The following is a 16,540-nucleotide window of genomic DNA, read 5'->3' on the forward strand; positions in this document are numbered from 1 at the left end:
TCTCTCTCTCTCTCTCTCTCTCTCTCTCGCTCTCTCGCTCTCGGTCTCGGTCTCTTTTTCCATCAGCTGGCATCTGCGTGCCAGGTAGGAATCTTTATTCACTTCAGCTATTGATGTCATCCACATCGCACCACAAGCTCACTGTTTTTATCACACCCCCACGGGACCAGAACATGAGCTAAATTACTCCGGACTGCATTCAACCTGGGAATCTACGCCTGGAAATGTGTTGATCTGCCGGGCTGCTTAGTCCCAGTGTGTAGCAGTATACATGTAGCTGCAGTTTATGACTGCACGGTGGGCAACATACCTTAAAAAATAAAAAATAAATAAATATTTATATTTAACAATATAAGCCTAATAGGACATTATATCCTCAGTCACTGGGATATCCTGGAAATATTTTTTTATGAGACCTGGAAAAGCTGTACATATAAATAAATCTTAAAAATAATGGAAAAGCCATTGATTTTTCTATAGTAAATTCTATAGTTAAATTGTTCATGTTATGTTCTACTTTAAAAATGTAAATATTGAAAATATGGCTGCACAGTAGGCTGATTTATTTGTGTAGCCAATGTTTAGGCCATCAGCCTCAAGGTATAGTAAATATTGGTATATGTATTTAAAAATATTTGTATACATATTTACTAGTGTATTAATTCATTTTAAATGATACCTGACATAGACATTGAAATCTGCTCCTGAAATTTTTCATCATAATAATCATAAATGGCTGCAAAAATTACTTTTGTGTATTTTTTGCATAGTATTTAAGTATTTCATAGTTTCATTTCATCAAATTTTGTGGAAACCCTATAATATATTTGTAGTAATTTATTTTAAAATCTGTAAAATCACACAGAATCTTTTGTAAACATTTTTAGGTGACTAAAAAACAAATCACTTCACAAAATATTTCTGCGATATTCACAACATTGGTTAAAATGATATATCAACAAGAAAATATGAATATATCGTGGATGTTTTATATGCATCATCCATCCCTGCATCATTGAAAGTCTTCACTGAGATAAAGATCTTGTAGCCCTTTCCACCTTGTCATAAAGAATACTGGCCACTCTAGTACAGGCCAACCTGTTTCATGTGAGCACCTAACGATATTATCCCTGATAAAAATACCCTGTAATCTGATAATGCCTCTGCTTGTGTTGACATCTGTGTGTCTTTTACAGTGCCATCTTCACATTTTCTCCTCTAGATCTGCATTCTTCCCCTGCGTGTTGACCTTTAAACCTAATGTTATCGTATTGACCAGCCTTACGCTCTGGGCTGGTTTTTACTTCTCTTGAACAGTGTGTTGTTGTTTTGTCATCAGGGTATTTTTTGGAGTTGCAGGCAGAGTATTTTTGAGGAGATGCAGAAGAGGTTCTCACAGGTTTCGTTTGTGTTGCATGTGTGTGTGTGTGTGTGTGTGTGTGTTTACAGCATGGTGATTCATTTGACACTAACTCTCAAATGAAGACGTCAGGAAAAGATCAGCTGATTTGAGGGAAAGCTGAGGGCAAGACACTATTACAGGCAGATGGTTAAAAAAAATCTAAATAAATCTGGTCATTATTGTTGTATGCAAAATAAAATATTTTAAATATATATAAATATTAAAATGTTATATTTTTATTTTTATTTTAGAGTGAAATATTCCCCAGTTTTTCATTGATAGGTTTGACAAGATTCGCCCAGATAGTTAAGGCCTGGACACACCAAGCAGACTTCAAAGAACTAGCGGCGACGAAAGCCGACGGTGTTGTCGCCTTGCGTCAGCAGCGTCGAACCAAAAAGCTTGAACACACCGCACAGACTACAGTCGACGGCAAACTAACACGTGCGCTCTGTGCATGCGTGAGAGGAATTAACAGTCTGTATCAGCAGCTATCAATAGTATATATTCGTCATTCAAAAGGGGAAACCGAAACTAAGATTTACGAGATAAACCCAGATATACAAAACGTAAACAAAGCAGCACTTGCTTACCATTTTGAATATCAGTAATGTTGATAACTTTAATCAGTTTAAGCGGCTCATGTTGTTATGAAAACATTTGCGTATTAGAATGATTGGGAAAGATCACGTAACATTTAAACAGCCTTCTGTCTTTACTGCCTTCATTTACGTGCTTGTTTTCATCACTTTCGCTTTAATTCTCGGGCACTGACTCGTTCGCTAAACTGAACATCCAATCAGAGCTCTCACTCGCGCCGAGAGTCCCGACGCCGATTCAACATGTTGAATCGAGCAAACTGCCGCCGACGTGGGGAACACACCAAACAAACTAGCCCAACTGTCGCTCGCCGTTAGCCCGACGTTGGCCAACGGCCCACTGTCGGCTTGGTGTGTCCCGGCTAGAGGTCGACCGATGTATCGGTTTTGCCGATTAATTGGCACCGATAGTTGATTGCTGGAACTATCGGTTATCGACAAAAATCCATGCCGATAGTTTTCCGGGTTGCGTCCATTGCTGGAGTGGCTGAGAAGGGTCTGCTGTCATTATACACTGCGAGAGCAGCCTCTAGTGGTTGAAATCACTGACAGCACGTGCTATTTGTTTAAACACGTGATACTGCATGCTGAACAGAGCGGGGAACTTCAGACACATATTTAAATGCAGCCGATAGAAAATCCTGCCGCGCCACAGAGCGCCATTCACATAGTTTTCCTTTAAATTACATTATATTGGACCCGAATCGTTGTTAATGTACATAATGAATTGTGTATTGTGCATTTTCAGCAAAACGTTTGTCTTGCTGTGGCTCTAATAAAGTCTGTGTGCTTCATTTATAGAGCTATAATATAGGTCGCGCTTTCTCTATCTGTTTGCTCCGTTTTTTTAAACACCAAACTTCAAATTCATCCATGCCAAATTGTGCATTCTTGAAGTAAACTTGTGTCCGTTTGGTGATTAAATAAACTGTTTACTTTTTTATTTTTTTTTTACTACTAGTATGGTTCAGTATTGTTTTTGTTAATAAAGAACTGTTTTAGTTTTTGTTCGGTATCAATTTTAAAACTATCGGTTAATTAATCGGTATCTGCCAGTGTGGTCCAACCTAGCTATCGGTATCGGCAAAATCCACTATCGGTCGACCTCTAGTCCTGGCCTTTATATTTTGCTGGAAGCTGGGAATTTAAGTATGTAGTGTAAAAAATTTAATTTTCTGTAAAGTGGTTAAAGAAAAAAAAAATGTAGGAAGAGACTTGATTTTATTCATTGGGACTTGGATTAGATTGTCAAAGTGGGTGTTACATAGCAAATTTTGTAGTTAATTGGACTGTTTCCTTCATACAACATTATTGAAATCACCACTGTCCAAGCTATAAAAGGCAATAACATTTTAAAAACCAATAAGTAAAATGATGAAAAATTATCTTTCTTTTATTTGATAAAAGTATGTATTTAGAAAGTAATCAATAGTAATTCAAAATAATCAAAAGCAACCTTGAAACAGTCTGCTCAATTTATTTTCAGTGCTTTTCAAAAATGCACGTAGAAATGTTTTGCTGTCATCATTCTTGGAATCCTCATTCAGCACTTTTGGTAACACGATCAGTTCTTTAGCAGACGCTCAGACAGCGTATGAAAAGACCATGGCTTTGCTTTGTAAACAACACCTGCACTTAACCAACCACCACCAGTCATGGAGTCGGCATTATGGCCTTGACTGCATACTGTGGCCTCATTTGAACACTTAAGCCAAAACTTCACTTTTCTGAACCAGTTTTGCGGTTACATTTAACACTGTTTAATAATATGAATGTTTACTGTTTAAACCACATTATATTTATTGATTTATTAGTCAGGCCTGCTCACGGACATGGTTATGCTTTTATTCTTGTTTAACCTTGATTTGTTCATGTTGGATTGCAGAAATCTTTGTATTATATATGTACATAATTCCTAGCTTACTGTGTCTTCCTGGACGTTGCGTAACTCTACGATTTGTCAGTTCTCTGATGAAATTGCATGGCACAAGAAGACTGTTGCACTTTTGCTTGTCTACTGCTTTTTTCCGTCATATCTGAGGAAAATTTTAGCACTGGAGCTGAGTTCAAACTCATGTGTGTGTTTGGTTGAAGTAAACTTAACAAATCTCACATTATGTGCTTGTGCATTTACAGACTGGAAGTGCAGCGGAGGAGCCGAGAGTGCTGTGTATAGTGCAGGACACCACCAATGCCAAGACCGTCAATGAGAGGCTGACGCTCAACCTGCCCGCCTCCACCACCGTCAACAAATTCTACGAGGATGTGGCTCACAAGGCTGGATATGTGAACGGCACTTTCTGCCTGGCGTGGGCCAACACTGGCAACATGGTGAGAGTCCTTCCTTAAAACACGCCAAAACTCTAGTTCGATTACTCCAAAACATGTCATCTTTCACCGCAAAATTTTATTGTGCATAAAGAAAATGTAATGTATGTAATTTTTTCATAAGTAATATAGCCATAATGTGTTAATGTACATATATTTATTTACACTACCATTCAAAATTTTAATGTCGGTAAGATTTTGTATGTTTTTGAAAGAATTTTCTAATGTTCGCCTAGGCTGAATTTATTTGATCAAAAAAAGTAAATATTCAACAGCAGGGATCAACGCTAAGGATTTGAAGGATTTTGAACCACTGGCCGGTCGGCCAAAATCACATATAAAATAACATTTGCATATTCTTCACTCTGTGTTGCACCTTGATTTTTCATAGCCATTTGAAGTTACAGGCAACCACTGCATTTTAATCATGAATTGAAAAAAAGTGCAATGTTTGATTTTATGTTAGACTGTATCGTTTCAAAATCTGAAGCAAAAACAGAATAACCTGACTTTAGCTTTGTGAAATTATGCTACATAAAACACCTGTATGAAACCGAAACAGCAGGTGGGCTGAATGAGACGCAGATTCACTCTGACAGCAGGCGGCGCTTATGGTACAGTAATACAGCATTTCCTTGGTTACTGCTGTAAACACAGCAGCGCTGCGCATATTAACACTAATTTAAATGCATCATACGGAGACCAAATGAAAAGAAAACGCCATTTGTGAAAACAGTCAGTTCCGTTCCCCTCAGAAACACATTCATATAAAATTCAATGTTTGGATTTTCTTCCTATATTTCACGCATCGTGAACAGTGATCTTGGCCTGCTACAGTAGGCTATTTTCTCCTCTTTGTGTCCGTCTTCAGCATCTCTGGCCTCTGTTAGTGGCCATTTACAGACTAAGTATAATAATAGCGTAATATTTCCACACAAATGGCCATTGGGAAAATTATTGCTGTGCAGTTTGTGTGCAAGCACGGAACAGAAGATAGTTTGAAATAAAACAAAAAATGTCCGGTAGATCGGTGCGTCTGTACACCAGTGTATAAATTCAATATAGATTAATCATTGTTAAAGCTACAAAGTTATTTGCCAGGACGGGTAATTTTACATACTTTTGTATGCATTTGCCCGTTCAGGCGGCTCGCACGTGTCAGATACAACTTTGTACAAAATCTGCAGAGTGACTGTGACTTTTGGCAACTAGCTTCGCCTCATCCAGACTGCAAACAATTTATAATATAATTTATATTAATGATGTGCTTAATGCACACCTGAAGTTACACCGACAGTGACAGAGCCATGTTTTTACCACACCTCTGCAGCGCTATGAATAGATGGAGATGTGTCATGGACTCTGCTCCATTCTCCATCTAATTGTGTGTTAATCCCAGCGCTGACCCAGCACAGAGCCTGTAGCTGCAGGTAACTCTCAGAGTAGGTCAGTGGATTAAGGCCTGTTTCTGCTCTCCCCCACCAGAGGAACATTAGTACGTCCAGACCTGTTGCTAATTTGCTAGTACATGTTGTCCCTCAGGTAGCACTGGCTTTTCTTTCACACTAACTGAATCCTGGGATGAGATGTGGGTTATCTGCAGTACATCAGGTTGATTACCGGTATTTTCTCTCTGAAGATCTTTTGAGACATTTTGCAGTATTTCTGCATGGTTGGACTTGCTCTTTGGATTGTTCCAGACAGCATTATGTCTCACATTGTCATTTGTTGTACTGGTTGTTTTTCACTAACTCTTCTTCATCCTTACTAATTTCTCTTTTTTCCCCTTCTGTCTCAACTCTACACCTGAAGGCTCCTCTGGACCAGGCCAGTGAGATGTCCCTGGTGTTGTCCGGTTTTGAGGCGGGGAAAAGAAATTTCCTGCAGCTTACGGACAAGGACGGGGAGCAGCCTCAGATCGCTTCAGTGAGTCACTATATCGGCAGTTTAACTGGGTTAAAAATAAAAAATAAAATAAATATTCATAAAAATAAAAAAATCAATCTTTCGTTCATTTCATCTGTTGTTGTTTCTGTCTGTTCTGTCATTTGGACATTTGGACTTGAACTTAGTTTCACATCTTCATTCCCACTGTTTTTGGAATCCAGTTTAGGTTGTTACCTTGTGGGTTCCTGACCTATTTATTTCCAGTAGAAATTAAGGATACCACATAATATGAATGCAATATCATAAGAAAAATAATTTTGATAAAAGAATAAGTGTTAACTTGATATCCTTGAGGGATGGGATCTTAATTGTGTCAGGCATACTAGATGGTGAACATTGTGTTTAGCATTATTAATGTGTAACTCTTTTACAGGATGAATCTGGCACAGCGGACAGCAGTGGTCATGAAGACAGCTCTCAGGATCGCTTCATTGGACCCTTACCGCGGGATGGAACTGTGGGCTGTAGCAGTGACTATAGTAGCCCCAGTTACTCGTATTCCTCCATACTTAACAAATCAGACACAGGTAGCCCTCCTTTAACATGCATTGGTCATGAAGAACATGCCAACTTTGCCACGTAGATTTATTTGTCTTGTGTCCTCTGTTTTCAAGGTTATGTTGGTTTGGTCAACCAAGCAATGACCTGTTACCTGAACAGCCTCCTGCAGACCCTGTTCATGACCCCTGAGTTCAGGAATGCACTCTACAAGTAAGTAGTCTGAGTGTCAGGTTTATTGGGATAACTAGAGCAAGATTTAAGCAACATGCAGCAAGAGTGCCTGCAACCATTAATGCAAAAATGTATTAAATCAGAGTTTTGAACAGATAAATTCAGAAACTCTAATGCCATTTTTGGGATTGGAATTTACATCAAATACATTATTAAAACATCTTAATGCTCTCATGCTTACAAAGTTCAAGATAAGGAGGGATTGTGAAACTGACTTAATGACACTGAATTTAAGAATCTTTCTAGCCAAATACAAAGTGCATTAAAATGTTGCCTACTTTTATTTTGTTTACAAAATCATTGATATTTTGAGCATATTAAAAATGTGCCTAGCCCTAACGATTACTGCATAATAAAAAATAATTGCTTTCATGTGGTTAATTTGAATTTTCCATTTTATTGTCATTATTATTGTTGTTCATCAGTTTTGGGGAGTGTTGTTGTAAATTAGCTACTTGTTTTAGTTACTTTTCTAGAAAATGCTCAGAACAGCGTCACTTTAATCTTGCAAGCCTTTTACATTTTTATAAACATTGGAATTGTTTTTTAGTGTGTGCTGCCTCCATATTGTGCGTTCTTCAACCGTTACCTCCAACACTGTTTTTAATCTTTCTACACCAGCTGGGAGTTTGAGGAGTCTGAGGAGGATCCGGTCAACAGTATCCCGTACCAGCTCCAGAGGCTGTTTGTGCTTCTGCAGACCAGTAAGAAGCGCGCCATCGAGACCACAGACGTGACCCGCAGCTTTGGCTGGGACAGCAGTGAGGGTACAAGGCGTCACTTAATGAACCTTTGGGAAACTTTACCCACATTAGCATTGCTGTTATCAGATAGCAGGAGGAGTCTTGATTACTGTGAAACTCTTTACCTTGTTTGTTTTGCAGCCTGGCAGCAGCACGACGTCCAGGAGCTTTGCAGAGTCATGTTTGATGCACTAGAGCAGAAGTGGAAACAGACCGAGCAGGTATGTGATGCAAGCCCCACCTCCTCATAACATGGTGCTAATCCACAACCAGTGGGATCTATAGACTAGGACAAAAGTCCCAGTGTTGAATAAAATAAGAATAATTTTTATAGGCAGTTCGAAGCTTTTTCTGATAGAGTTTTGTGTAAACAGCAGCTTAGTCTGGGCTGGTGGGTTGGGTCAGGGGCCACGCGCTGAAGAGGTTTGCATTTTTCTACACTCAGCTCATTGTTCTCTTCTAAACTGAGGCTGTAAAAAAAAAAAATTCAAATCCTGTTTGTTTTCCAGGAAGTCAGCAAAACTTGTTGTTCAGCTGAAAACATGTCTCAACTTCTTGTTTGGGATTTCTCTTGAGTTTAGAGAGGGGTCCAAAGGTTAAGGCCGTGACTAGCGGCAATGAAAGCTGACTGTGGTATTGCCTGTATCTGGGACAAAAAGTTGTGCTTTAATATATGGCAAAGACTAAACCCAGCCAACAGCCAACTGCCCTGTATAAGAGGAAATAACTCTTCATACCAGCAGGTGGCAGTATCCTGGCTACATCAATAAAAAACGAAATCCGGAACCAAGACTGCAAATATGCAAACTGTAAACAAGCAGCTTTTGCTTATAGTTTTCGAATATGAATCATGTTAATCAATTGGCCTTCACTTTTCTTCAGACGGTCTTATGATGTTTGTGTGTTGGAATGCTCAGATAAAGCCCGGGGCACACCAAGCCGACTTCAAAGAACTAGCTGCAATGAAAGCCGACAGTATTGTTGCTTCGCATCGGTTTCGTCTGAACTAAAAACACTGCACAGACTACAACCGACTGCAAACTAGCATGTGCGTTCTGTGCCTGCATGAGAGGAATTAAAGGAATGTTCACCCAAAAATGAAAATTAGCCCATGAATTACTCAGCCTCAAAGCATCCGATGGATGCGCTGACTGCCATTAAACAGCTTGGAAGATCAAAGACAATTTTTTATATAACTCCGACTGGACATATGGTGTATTTGACTTTCTTCTTTCAGACGAATCCAGTCAGAGGGAGGCCTTTGTTCATCCCCCGGAGCCGTGTGAGGCACTTTTTTTATTATGGATGGATGTGCTTTATTTCACTTTTTTTAAACTGATGAACTGCAACACCCACTGACTTCCATTAAACAGTTTGGAAGATCAAAGACCATTTTTAATATAACTCCGACTGGATTCATCTGAAAGAAGGAAGTCATATGGGTGACTAGGATGACTTGAGGGCGAGTAAATAATGGGCTAATTTTCATTTTTGGGTGAACTATCCCTTTAACTGAGGATTTCGATATAAGCCAAAAGGAGACTGGTATTCCTTTGCTAAAGTAAGGAAACTTTGCTTCCTTTTCTCCTGTTAACAAACGTTGGTTTTCACAGACTCACCGGCGCATGCGCAACGGCAACATCTTGCGGCATCCTCCCAGAGGTGCTTCCGTGTACAACTGTTGGCGCAAGATAGATTAAAGGGATTATTACATTTTGAATATGGATATTTTTCTTACAAAAACGCATCGATTCGCTACAGGAGGCCTTTGTTCATCCCCCGGAGCCGTGTGAGGCACTTTTTTTATTATGGATGGATGTGCTTTATTTCACTTTTTTTAAACTGATGAACTGCAACACCCACTGACTTCCATTAAACAGTTTGGAAGATCAAAGACCATTTTTAATATAACTCCGACTGGATTCATCTGAAAGAAGGAAGTCATATGGGTGACTAGGATGACTTGAGGGCGAGTAAATAATGGGCTAATTTTCATTTTTGGGTGAACTATCCCTTTAACTGTCTATTCTAATAGTCTATATTCATCATTAAAAAGGAGAAACCGAAACAAGGATATTCAACATATTCACAGCTATACAAAACGTAAACAAAGCAACAACCCTCACCGACGGCTTCCAAGCAAATTCGACATGCCCAATCAGCTGAGAAGCCACCATCACAAAAACTGGCAGGAGGAGACGGTCAACGATGGCATAACATGGGATGACCTGATGACTGACCAATGACTTGGTGTGTCACAGCTTTTGGCCCACGTTTCTTTTTCTGTAATGGAAAAAAAATTCTAAACTAAACCTCAAAATGTTTGTAGTTTTAGGATTTATAAAAAAAAAAAATCAAACAAAGAAACTCGTACAGAGGTTCAGATGTACTTGCTTCTGTTGAAGCGCAAGATTCTCTTTGGTTCGTTCTCTAATCATGCTGGAGAACATGATCATCAGGTTTTACACAAAGTTGTGGAGTTCCTGCAGCTGAAGTGCTGCTGTCATTAACGCATGGGACAGAACAAAGACATTCTGAAATTCAGTTCCACTTTTCAACTAAACTTTTCACCTAAATTTAGCTAATAATGTCATCTATAATAGGAAAACAAAAGTTCTAATTGAATTAAAATTTTCCAGTAACTCAGACTTTTAGACCAACTGTAAGTGTCATTCTGAATGTGTGGGTGTTTACTGAACAGTTTTTTTTTGTGCTTAGTGGTGTATGCAAAGTATTTTGATATACTGTATTTTGTTTTGTTTTTTTCCAGGCTGACCTGATCAACCAGCTTTACCAGGGCAAACTGAAGGACTATGTGCGTTGTTTGGAGTGTGGCTATGAGAGCTGGAGGATTGACACATACTTGGACATCCCTCTGGTCATCAGGCCCTTCGGGGCCAGCCAGGCTTTTGGCAGTGTGGTGCGTCCGGCTGTCATTGATCATTTTGTGTAGCTGTTGCAGTATAGCTAACTAGCAGATGCAGTATTAAGCCATTTTTAAGCTTTTAAAGTTAAAAAAAAAATTGTAATTGATTTATATGCCCAGAGAATTCACAGTTTGTTGATTTTATTATGGTTTGAAATTAAAATATGACTGCTATATGGTAAGAGCTACTATTGTACATTGGTCTTAAAAAAAAAAAAAGTCCACAGCCAGTCAGAAAATATTTATAAGTGATTGTCATCCAAAGTGCTAAATAGTGTTATTTTAAATTATTTATATAGTATTAAGCTATTTATTTATATTTTGAATTATTTATTTGTTTCAGTTTTAATTTTATATGCTTCTGTCATTTTTATTAGTTTTTGTTTTAAACATTTCTGTTCAGTTTTAATTTATTTTTATTTCAGTTTTACTAGTTTTAGTACCTAAACTGTTTTTGTAGCCAAGGCAGTTTAATCTAACATTTAGATTTTTGATCAGTTTTTCATCTGATGTTTAGATTTTATTTCAATTAATGAAAACAATGGTTAATAGTTTTAGTTAACGACGACAGCACTGGTGCTAAATGTCCAAATGAAGTGGAGCAAAAAACGGCACTCTGAAACAATTGTCTAAATAGTTCTTTGGTGGCGAACTCATTGAACTTTTGATCGTCATGTTTGTCCTCATCCACTGATTTTATGTCGAACAGGAAGAAGCCCTGCAAGCCTTCATCCAGCCTGAGACTCTCGACGGTCCCAACCAATACTTCTGTGAGCGCTGCAAAAAGAAATGTGACGCCCGCAAGGTGATTCAGATCGCAGACGATGATTGTGAAGTCTTGTACCACATTTCAGTTTCTGATGCGGTGCTTTTTTTGTCTCCAGGGCCTGAGATTCCTCCATTTCCCATACCTGCTGACTCTGCAGCTGAAACGCTTCGACTTTGATTACACAACTATGCACCGCATTAAACTCAATGACCGCATGACCTTCCCAGAGGAGCTGGACATGAGCCCCTTCATCGATGTTGAGGACGAGGTAAGATGTAGCTTTTATGCTCTCTTTTCTTTGAGTGCTCGTATACTTATTGAGTCCATAATTAATGAAATGTGATCTCATCTGCCCCATTTACACATCTGCCCTATTGAGTATTAAACTGCTAGCACCTGTTAGGAGCACCCCATTATTATCATCAGTTAGAGTTAGAGGTCGACCGATATTGGTTTTTTGACAGCTGTTGCCGATATCTTGGAAAGCAGGGTGGCCGATATAAAGCTGATATAATTTGAAGTATTTTAATTAATATTTAAGAAATTTGAAATCATTTGAAAATTGATTAAAAAATAAATGTGTTAAATAAACATACTTATACTTTAGATGACAAAGTATTTTCACATATAAATAAATATTTAATAAAAATATAATTAAAAAGAAAGTAAACACTTAAACCAAGAGGGCACTCAGTATTCTGGGAAGTTTGTGTGCATTAATCATATTTTTTTCAAATAAAGCCAAGGTAACACTCATTTTACATACAGCACATAGTGAAAATGACATGAATATGACGGTGGAAAAATGCATAAAGCGCAGCATAATTTAAAATCACGAGTTTAAAGTTTGTCGATCGTGGATCTCCGGTGAAGTTGAACTTTCCTCCTGTCAGCATTAAATTCGCACGGATCGATCGTCACACAGAGAACACGCGATCATGCAGGATACAAATGCACACTTCACAAGATCTCACAACTGGATCCGACTAAGTTTGCAAGGTTTTTGAAATTGGATGTTTATTAGACATTCAAAGATTTGTTTAAATTATATAAATGCGTATTTGCTGAATGCAGACGGCAAAGAAGAAAGCATTATAATGTTTGCCTTTCTATTATATAATATAAAAGCTGTCGTTAAAATACTTTTTGTATACATTTTAATTCCTTTGTTTAACCGTTCTATCTGATTATTAGACAGACTTTTATCCGTATTTAGACAGAACTGTTAATGACAACAGCGAACACGAGGGAGAATGTGAGCACTGTGTGCCCAGGCGCTGCCGTTCTCAGCGCCATCAAAATAAAAGTCCCGCCTCGAACGCATCGGCCAAACAGGAAAACTTATCGGCCGATACCGATATTTAAAAAAAATAAAGCCAAATATTGGCCGATATATCGGTCGACCACTACTTAGAATACTGTGCTAAAGGACATCATTATCGATTGAAATGTTACATTAATAAATTTAGCAGGCAGATATTCACACTTTCACACTGAGTAGGTAGGGAGGCAGCTAGAGCAGACAGCAACACACAAATAATATGAGTCACGGCCTAATAATGCAATAATGCAATAGTTATTATGATTTTTCAATAAATGTCGCCTACTAATTCGGACATTTAGGCACTTTAGAAAATGTGTTTTAATATATTTTGTATGAAATATAGGTTTGTTAAATCTAGGGTATTTTAGTCTTTTTAAGATAAATAACAACATTCTGTGCTTACGAATTGCAAAGAGGTGGTTGTTTTGCATCAAGGTGGACACAGTTCTGTTCATAACAGTAGACCTGCTGGTGATGAAGTGACAGGTACAAGAAAAAAAAGGATGAGACCGAGATATTGGGGAAAAGGAAGAAAAGGAAAAGGGAAGTGAAGTGAAGGTGCAGTTCAAAAGACAACCTTTAATTATTTTCCACGGCCCCAAACTAAGGATTTAGACATTTTTATGTGATGGCCATATAAATAATAGGGTTGTCTGTGGTTTTTAGAATTTGCTGTGGGTGTTTATAATGGCCTGGATGAGTGTGAGGATGAGTGTGAGATTTCCCGGCCTGAAATTGCGTCCCAGTCCGGCCCTGTACGGACTGGAGGGGAAGAGGGGAGACAGACATCATAACATAGTCCTCGGATTCAGCCAGTTTTATTTCACTCTCATTGGGCTCCTTTTGCTTTAATTACTGCCTCAATTCGGCGTGGCATGGAGGTGATCGGTTTGTGGCACTGCTGAGGTGGTATGGAAGCCCAGGTTTCTTTGACAGTGGCCTTCAGCTCATCTGCATATTTTGGTCTCTTGTTTCTCATTTTCCTCTTGACAATACCCCATAGATTCTCTATGGGGTTCAGGTCTGGTGAGTTTGCTGGCCAGTCAAGCACACCAACACCATAGTCATTTAACCAACTTTTGGTGCTTTTAGCAGTGTGGGCAGGTGCCAAATCCTGCTGGAAAATGAAATCCGCATCTTCAAAAAGCTGCTCAGCAGAAGGAAGCATGAAGAGCTCCAAAATTTCTTGGTAAACGGGCGCAGTGACGTTGGTTTTCAAAAAACACAATGGACCAACACCAGCAGATGACATTGCACCCCAAATCATCACAGACTGTGGAAACTTAACACTGGACTTCAAGCAACTTGGGCTATGAGCTTCTCCACCCTTCCTCCAGACTCTAGGACCTTGGTTTCCAAATGAAATACAAAACTTGCTCTCATCTGAAAAGAGGACTTTGGACCACTGGGCAACAGTCCAGTTCTTCTTCTCCTTAGCCCAGGTAAGACGCCTCTGATGTTGTCTGTGGTTCAGGAGTGGCTTAACAAGAGGAATACGACAACTGTAGCCAAATTTTTTGAAATTGGATGTTTATTAGACATTCAAAGATTTGTTTAAATTATATAAATGCATATTTGCTGAATGCAGACGGCAAAGAAGAAAGCATTATAATGTTTGCCTTTCTATTATATAATATAAAAGCTGTCGTTAAAATACTTTTTGTATACATTTTAATTCCTTTGTTTAACCGTTCTATCTGATTATTAGACAGACTTTTATCCGTATTTAGACAGAACTGTTAATGACAACAGCGAACACGAGGGAGAATGTGAGCACTGTGTGCCCAGGCGCTGCCGTTCTCAGCGCCATCAAAATAAAAGTCCCGCCTCGAACGCATCGGCCAAACAGGAAAACTTATCGGCCGATACCGATATTTAAAAAAAATAAAGCCAAATATTGGCCGATATATCGGTCGACCACTACTTAGAATACTGTGCTAAAGGACATCATTATCGATTGAAATGTTACATTAATAAATTTAGCAGGCAGATATTCACACTGATTTATTGGGTAGGTAGGGAGGCAGCTAGAGCAGACAGCAACACACAAATAATATGAGTCACGGCCTAATAATGCAATAGTATGTTCAGTATTATGATTTTTCAATAAATGTCGCCTACTAATTCGGACATTTAGGCACTTTAGAAAATGTGTTTTAATATATTTTGTATGAAATATAGGTTTGTTAAATCTAGGGTATTTTAGTCTTTTTAAGATAAATAACAACATTCTGTGCTTACGAATTGCAAAGAGGTGGTTGTTTTGCATCAAGGTGGACACAGTTCTGTTCATAACAGTAGACCTGCTGGTGATGAAGTGACAGGTACAAGAAAAAAAAGGATGAGACCGAGATATTGGGGAAAAGGAAGAAAAGGAAAAGGGAAGTGAAGTGAAGGTGCAGTTCAAAAGACAACCTTTAATTATTTTCCACGGCCCCAAACTAAGGATTTAGACATTTTTATGTGATGGCCATATAAATAATAGGGTTGTCTGTGGTTTTTAGAATTTGCTGTGGGTGTTTATAATGGCCTGGATGAGTGTGAGGATGAGTGTGAGATTTCCCGGCCTGAAATTGCGTCCCAGTCCGGCCCTGTACGGACTGGAGGGGAAGAGGGGAGACAGACATCATAACATAGTCCTCGGATTCAGCCAGTTTTATTTCACTCTCATTGGGCTCCTTTTGCTTTAATTACTGCCTCAATTCGGCGTGGCATGGAGGTGATCGGTTTGTGGCACTGCTGAGGTGGTATGGAAGCCCAGGTTTCTTTGACAGTGGCCTTCAGCTCATCTGCATATTTTGGTCTCTTGTTTCTCATTTTCCTCTTGACAATACCCCATAGATTCTCTATGGGGTTCAGGTCTGGTGAGTTTGCTGGCCAGTCAAGCACACCAACACCATAGTCATTTAACCAACTTTTGGTGCTTTTAGCAGTGTGGGCAGGTGCCAAATCCTGCTGGAAAATGAAATCCGCATCTTCAAAAAGCTGCTCAGCAGAAGGAAGCATGAAGAGCTCCAAAATTTCTTGGTAAACGGGCGCAGTGACGTTGGTTTTCAAAAAACACAATGGACCAACACCAGCAGATGACATTGCACCCCAAATCATCACAGACTGTGGAAACTTAACACTGGACTTCAAGCAACTTGGGCTATGAGCTTCTCCACCCTTCCTCCAGACTCTAGGACCTTGGTTTCCAAATGAAATACAAAACTTGCTCTCATCTGAAAAGAGGACTTTGGACCACTGGGCAACAGTCCAGTTCTTCTTCTCCTTAGCCCAGGTAAGACGCCTCTGATGTTGTCTGTGGTTCAGGAGTGGCTTAACAAGAGGAATACGACAACTGTAGCCAAATTCCTTGACACGTCTGTGTGTGGTGGCTCTTGATGCCTTGACCCCAGCCTCAGTCCATTCCTTGTGAAGTTCACTCAAATTCTTGAATCGATTTTGCTTGACAATCCTCATAAGGCTGTGGTTCTCTCGGTTGGTTGTGCATCTTTTTCTTCTACACTTTTTCCTTCCACTCAACTTTGTTAACATGCTTGGATACCGCACTCTGTGAACAGCCAGCTTCTTTGGCAATTAATGTTTGTGGCTTACCCTCCTTGTGAAGGGTGTCAGTGATTGTCTTCTGGACAACTGTCAGATCAGCAGTCTTCCCCGTGATTGTGTAGCCTAGTGAACCAAACTGAGAGACCATTTTGAAGGCTCAGGAAACCTTTGCAGGTGTTTTGAGTTGATTAGCTGATTGGCATGTCACCATATTCTAATTT

At 39.1% G+C, this 16,540-nt stretch overlaps 1 protein-coding gene across 1 annotated transcript in view; it reads left to right on the top strand.

Moving 5' to 3' along the window:
• Positions 1-16,540, top strand: part of LOC107562791 (ubiquitin carboxyl-terminal hydrolase 47-like) — a 42,981-nt gene that overhangs the window by 11,973 nt on the left and 14,468 nt on the right. Inside the window, exons 2-10 of the mRNA XM_016247513.1 lie at positions 4,138-4,332; positions 6,142-6,255; positions 6,650-6,803; positions 6,891-6,987; positions 7,630-7,775; positions 7,893-7,972; positions 10,522-10,671; positions 11,387-11,482; positions 11,562-11,714. Of these exons, the coding sequence (XP_016102999.1) occupies positions 4,138-4,332; positions 6,142-6,255; positions 6,650-6,803; positions 6,891-6,987; positions 7,630-7,775; positions 7,893-7,972; positions 10,522-10,671; positions 11,387-11,482; positions 11,562-11,714 (1,185 nt within the window). The remainder of the gene's footprint in view (positions 1-4,137; positions 4,333-6,141; positions 6,256-6,649; positions 6,804-6,890; positions 6,988-7,629; positions 7,776-7,892; positions 7,973-10,521; positions 10,672-11,386; positions 11,483-11,561; positions 11,715-16,540) is intronic.

Source organism: Sinocyclocheilus grahami, unplaced genomic scaffold (genome assembly GCF_001515645.1).
Source record: "Sinocyclocheilus grahami isolate Dianchi unplaced genomic scaffold, SAMN03320097.WGS_v1.1 scaffold840.1, whole genome shotgun sequence".
Lineage (NCBI taxonomy): Eukaryota > Metazoa > Chordata > Actinopteri > Cypriniformes > Cyprinidae > Sinocyclocheilus > Sinocyclocheilus grahami.